The following is a 6,363-nucleotide window of genomic DNA, read 5'->3' as shown; positions in this document are numbered from 1 at the left end:
CCCGTCCACACACTGAACCCATTCTTCTGTTTCTCCCTCCCCCCAGGCGCTGCTCTTCCTGATCATGGGGGTTGTCTTCATGTTCGGCAGTTTGACGCTCATCACCCTCGACTGGATCCACAACCCGCCAGGCTCCGGCCACTAGAGCCCTCCTCTTCCTCTTCACGGCGAACATCTCCCCCCAAACCACCTGCCTCCCCCGACTTCTCGTTTGCTTTGTTTCGTCGAGACATTCATCCCATCGCTGCATCGTCCGAATGTCATTGCTTGTCACGTCTCGTGCATTTTTGTTTTGTTTTGTTTTGGGAACGGGACGACTTCCAACCCCGTAGACCGGAACAATTACACCTCCAAGGCAGCCTGGAATCCCCGCCGCGACGAAGACGACCCCAGCTCATGAAGAGGCTGAGCAAACTCAGAAAGCGCAGCTGGGAAATATGCGTGGACTCTCGGGGGAAGCACGACGCCGTTCTCCACCTCTCTTCTTGCACCAAGAGACATTTAGAGGTGGAGCTCGTCGTCGTTGGTGTCAAAAGAAGCACTTCTAGCATCTGTATTTTTTATTTTTATTTCATGGACATGCAGCAAACACACATATCAGCACATTTTTCGAGCCTCAAAAAAGCTCAAATGAAATTCTGTTCGGATAGCTAATTGGTAATACCAGTCATCAGTGGTCAGATTAGCTGCTCAGCACGGTAACAATCAGAGGTTTTGGTCCCCGCTAACCGTTTGCTGGTGAATCGGTTTCCTGGAGCTCAAGGATCGTCTTTTGCCGCCTGTTTGCACAAGAAAGCGGCGTGGTGCTTTCAGTATTACTGACACGGCGAAAACACGCGGGGCGAGAATGTACATAATGAATGTCTACTGCTAAAAGTGGCGTCGCACAGTAAAAGTCTTGGCCTTTTTTAGGTGGAGCGGCCATTTCAAGAGGCGCATGCCAAGGCATTTACTGGTGACGGACAGCTAAGAGCCCATTTGAAATTGTTCCGTTTTCTTTCGACATCGTCTAATTGGAGTATTTAGAAATTGTTTAAAAGGCAGCCAGAAGAAGCAAACTTGAAATAGTAGATCTATATATTATTAGTTGCAGGACAGTTCTGTGCCAACCTCGTTGTCCTCGTCTCAGATGTTATATAAATGTAAATGTCATATTTTTAACCCGACTGATGTGATTTAAAAATGTGTTTTTTAAATATGAATAGTTCACAGTTTGGAGAGTGGACGGGACAGAGATCTCTAATTTCTAAATGCTACAGATGAAGCTAAAGCTACAAACAGCCGTTGCAAAAGGCAGGTTTCCCGTTCATCCCGGATCTGGGAGTGACGGGAGTGTTCGGTAATCAGGCTAACTACTTGAAAATGAACTAAAAGGTTTATTACTAGCAGCCATTTTGGATTTTGAAATCAGGGCTACAGCTAAATCCTCAGAAAATCATAAATTAGTGTTAACCTTTAAATTTTGATACAAGTATAACTTATCAATCTACAATATTCCTTGAAATGTTTCATTTGAATAGTGCCTACAGCGCTTTAACATCTGGTTTGCTCAGATTTTAGCCAAACAATCACTGACGAGTCTGAAAGTACAAGTTACATCAATATAGTTTCAAACCTGGTGCTTTTGTTGACGTTAGCTTTAGCTATTCAATCACTGTAAACTAGCATTACTTGATTTTATATAGCCTATTATTTTACATAAAAAGCACAAGTTTTAGTTTAAGAAAAACAGGCCAAGATACTTCAATCGTTTTTCTGTAAAATACCAATTTTTAAAACTCTATTTAAAAAAAAAAAAACACTTTTATTTGTTGGGGAAGATACTTGCACAAAGGTGGCACACAGTGCCAGACAAGACATATCAGATAAAACAGAAAAGTGTCCAAATTTTATATGTTATGCTAGAACTAGGTAGCTATCTTCGGGTGTTAGCTTCATATTTAGCATTAAAATAAAATCAATAACTATTTTTCAACCGAAATCACAACTGTAGAAAGAAATATACTAAAAAACGCTAAATTGGTTAATTTTAGTTAGCTGTTGCTAGCCCAACTAGCCCAAGCTAGCTATCATCAGGTGTTAGCTTCATATTTAGCATTAACATAAAATCAATAGCTATTTTTCCGCCTAAATCCCAGTGATAGGAAGGAATACAATAAAAACAAACAAAAAAAAAGATCAACTGTCCAATTTTCGTTAGCTATAGCAGTTTTTTTTTCAACATTATTAGGCTCAACTAGGCCTCGCTAGTGTGGTACTCTTTGAAACAGTAACAATTTTTAAAAAGTGGCACACAAATCAGCCATGGTGCTACTCTGGCAGGGTTTTATCCGGGAGTCGATTTTGTTACAAATTTTATACGCCTTTTTATCAAACTTAAATGAAATCCACTGTAGACCGCACATTTTAAATTGTGCCTTTTGGATAACCTTGTTTTATATATTTGGCCTCTGATAAAGGTGCCTTTAAGCGGAATCGCTGATGAGCCTCAGATCGGTTCTGGTTCATCCACAATCCTCGTGCCGTTAAAACACATTCAGCCAAAGTGGACAGCATTTATAGATCATTTGTGGATCTAAGTACGTAACACAAACTGATATTTCAAATGAAATGGTGTATTATGTGTATTTTTGGACTACAAACATGGTTTCTTGGACATTTGTATATGCTTTTGTAAATAACCTTTATTTTATGGTACACTGACATTCATGGCCTTTGAGTGGGTTTTGGGGGGATTGTACTTGAGAAGTCTAATACAATCAAGTGTTTCTTCTAGTACATGTATTATATATGCATATATATATATATATATATTAGACTTTTTTGCTGTTTGACAGTAGTTTTTTTTTGTTGGTTTTTTTTGGGAAGCTTGTACATTTGTAGAAATTTTGTCCCTTTATGTGCCTATGTTCATGTTTTACTGTCAACCGTGTATCATTTGAGAGCCTACTTCTGGAACGTTGGGTTTTCTTGGAGGTCTCGTGAGGCGACACATTTCTAACGGCTTACTGGCTTCTGCTTACCAACACTGGGTTCAAACGAATAAGCTACGAGTAAGCTGGATCACAGAAGCAAGCTGAGAGCATTCAGACTGAATCTTAATCTTGGGATGACAAATAAAAGCAGAAATTCTTCCGGAGAACCTGTTCCTGCAGGAACACACCTCCGGTAAGCTTCAGTGTGTATCGCCACTGTCGTTGAAAAACATCTCTTAAGCGCCCGGTTTGGTGAAGTTTATTTTCATGAATTTACTCGAACTGAAACTTTCCTTCGCCCGATAAGGTAAACAAGTTTTATTGAAGGGGTACTATGAATGTTCGATACAACGGCTTCGATCAGCTACCTGCAGATGCTTGTTTGCCTCGCTCCCCTACACTACATGCCGACCCACGGAGTACCTCAGGTTCTAGCCCCGGACTCATTTATCCCCGCCCTTTTGCGTGTTTTCGTAAGCGTTTCCATAAAACAGATGGGGCAGACGGAGCGGCCTTTTATTATTTTTTTTGTAGGTTTGCAAACCGAAACACCAGCATGTGCAGAAACGCCCGCCTTATTTTTCCACGGACCCCTCAGCCGAAGGGGAAGCACCAGCTCCGTTTCTGCTGTTCAGTGTCTTTGCTCCCTGTGGATCAGGCTGAACATTCAGATTTGTAATGTACCGAAATAAAACAAAAAAGAATCTTGTTTTTTTTTTTCTATCAGTGATGCTGTTTCATTACAACAGACAATAAAACTGTGACAAAAACAACAGTTTTGGTCCTTTTTTTTACTGCTACATTTTTAAAAGGCGTGCACAATAAGTTTGTATGTCTGCACTATATTGCCAAAAGTATTCACTCACCCATCCAAATCGTCGCATTCAGGTCTTCCAATCCCTTCTATGGACACAGGTGTATAAAATCAAAGAAATAATGGGTCGTTCTCAGGAGCTCAGTGAATTCCAGCGTGGTACCATGATATGATGCCACCTGTGCAATAAGTCCAGTTATGAAATTTCCTTCCTGCTAAATATTCCACAGTCAGCTGTTAGTGGGATTATAACAAAGTGGAAGTGGATGGAAATGACAGCAACTCGGCCAAGAACTCATAGGCCATGTAAAATCAGAGTGGGCTCAGAGGATGCTGAGGCTCATGGTGCACAGAGGTCACCAACGTTCTGCAGAGTCAACACCTACAGACCTCCAAACTTCATGTGGTCTTCAGATCAGCTCAAGAACAGCATGGAGAGCTTCATGGAATGGGTTTCTATGGCTGAGCAGCTGCATCCAAGTCTTCCATCACCAGGTGTAAAGAGTCGGATGCTGTGGAGTGAAGAACGCCGCCGCTGGACTCTAGAGCAGTGGAGACAAGTTCTCTCATGCTCCTCCGTCTGGCCATCTGATAAACAAGTCTGGGTTTGGCTGCTGCCAGGAGAACGGTTCTTGTCTGACTGCATTGTGCCAAATGTAAAGTTTGGTGGAGGGAGGATTATGGTGTGGGGTTGTTTTTCAGGAGTTGGACTCAGGAATATGGTTCAAGTGAATGGAACTTTTAATGTTTCAGCATGACAAGTCAGTTTGGACAACTTGATGCTCCCAACTTTGTGGGGGCAGTTTGGGGACGGCACCTTCCTGTTCCAACATGACTGAGCACCAGTGCACAAAGCAAGGTCCATAAAGACAAGAATGAGCGAGTTTGGTGTAGAAGAACTTGACTGACCTGCACAGAGTCCTGACCTTGAATTAGAGCAGACTGAGAGTCAGGCCTTCTGTCCAAAGTCAGTGTCTGACCTCACAGGAGCTTCTGGAAGAATGGTCAAAAATTCCCATAAACATTCCTACACCTTATGGAAAACCTTCCCAGAAGAGTTGAAGCTGCTGTAGCTGCAAAGGGTGGACCAACATCAACCTGTGGATTAAGAATGGGAGGTCACTTAAGTTCATGTGTGTGAAGGGAGATGAGTGAATACTTTTGGTAGGATGGTGTATACTGAAGTCAAACAAATGTTCAGTGTCTGAAAATGTAAGGTCCAAACCAAACTCCTGGCAAATGAATCATTTTTAGGCTTCCAGAAATAGATTTTTTGTTGCTGGCATCTACTGTTGGAATGTAACACTTTCATGTAATGTCCCACTCAAAAGGAGAAACAAGGACCCCCACCCTCCAAATACTTAAAAAATTAGGTCAAAAACGAATAATTTTAAAAGAAACATGTTTTTCCTTCATTAGTGTTGACTAATTTACTATTTTTTTCCTCATTGGCCGCCCTTCTTTCTCTTGACCTCCCTCGCTCTGCAAACGGTAACGTTCCCAGCCCCCCAGATCTTTCTTTTACAAGGATTAGGTGTGCCGTTCCGTACAGTGGAGGGTGAATTCCAGCAATACGGTCACCGTGAATAACCCCCTATCTGTGTGGGAAAAATTCTCCACCGCGTCAGCTCAGCTCAGAGCGACAATGGAATTAGCCATAGGTGGTCGACGAGAAAATGTCTTAGAGCAACCAAAGATTCTTTACGTGTCCCACGCAGCGCTTCATTCAGTTTGCTTTTTGCTGAATTTACAAACGCCAAGAGTATCAGCAAATTAAGAAGTGCACGTTCTTTGTCTTTGCACTGAAGAACGGCTCAAAACTGACAAAATCTCTTCAGTATTTTACCTAAATTCGTAGTTATTTAATACGGCACTCCCATCAATTAGTCCGTTGTATGATACGCATTCCAGAGTGCAAGATTAAACCTAAATCCTGCTCCATCCACGAAGGTTCGAGATAACCACGACAGGCTTGTCCTAAACCTGTTGTTTTAGAAGAGGACACATGACTTTAAATAGTTATATATGAATTCCTGGTATTTTTAAGCACATAAGTTTGTCAAAGATAGCCGCTAAACCTTTGCAGCCATGGAAAAGGCCGCTGTCTGTTATGTACTTTCTGGTAGTTTTGACGTTCTTGTGTTAAACACGTACCCCGTTATGGCAGGAAATTCAGGAATTCAGGATGGTCTCAAACTGCTCGACTTCATCTTTCTGACGTTCTGATTGCGATCGTGCAATAGGACCCGTCTTAGTGACAGCAGTTGGCGTTAATCCAGACCCTCCAGGATTTTGCGATGTTGCGATTGCAACTATTAACGGAAAATCAAGCAAACCCCACGAAATCGCAACTTTTTGCAACTTTGCCCAAAACACCACAACTTTCCCGCAACTTTAACCCAATATTTATTGTTTCTAAAGTGATTCGCCACCGTTTCTGCGGTCTAGTCTCTTCTTTGTGGGTTTGTGTAGTGTGGAAAACAAAATAAGACCAAATAACTCAGGAAGAAGACACGTGACATCACTTCCTGTTAACATCAGAATGCCGGGAGCGTGCAGGAGCAGCGACCGAAG

At 42.0% G+C, this 6,363-nt stretch overlaps 1 protein-coding gene across 3 annotated transcripts in view; it reads left to right on the top strand.

Annotated features, from left to right (window-relative positions):
- Window positions 1–3,178, top strand: part of slc38a4 (solute carrier family 38 member 4) — a 28,637-nt gene extending 25,459 nt beyond the window's left edge. For all 3 annotated transcript variants that reach the window (XM_017431581.3, XM_017431580.3, XM_037975166.1), the window contains one exon: window positions 47–3,178. In XM_017431581.3, coding sequence (XP_017287070.1) covers window positions 47–145 — 99 coding nt within the window. In that variant the 3' untranslated portion in view covers window positions 146–3,178. The remainder of the gene's footprint in view (window positions 1–46) is intronic.
- The last annotated feature ends 3,185 nt before the right edge of the window (window positions 3,179–6,363 follow it).

Source organism: Kryptolebias marmoratus, linkage group LG1 (assembly GCF_001649575.2).
Source record: "Kryptolebias marmoratus isolate JLee-2015 linkage group LG1, ASM164957v2, whole genome shotgun sequence".
Classification (NCBI taxonomy): Eukaryota; Metazoa; Chordata; class Actinopteri; order Cyprinodontiformes; family Rivulidae; genus Kryptolebias; species Kryptolebias marmoratus.
Note: the sequence above shows the minus strand (reverse complement) of the source record. Positions and strands in the feature narration are given on the sequence as shown.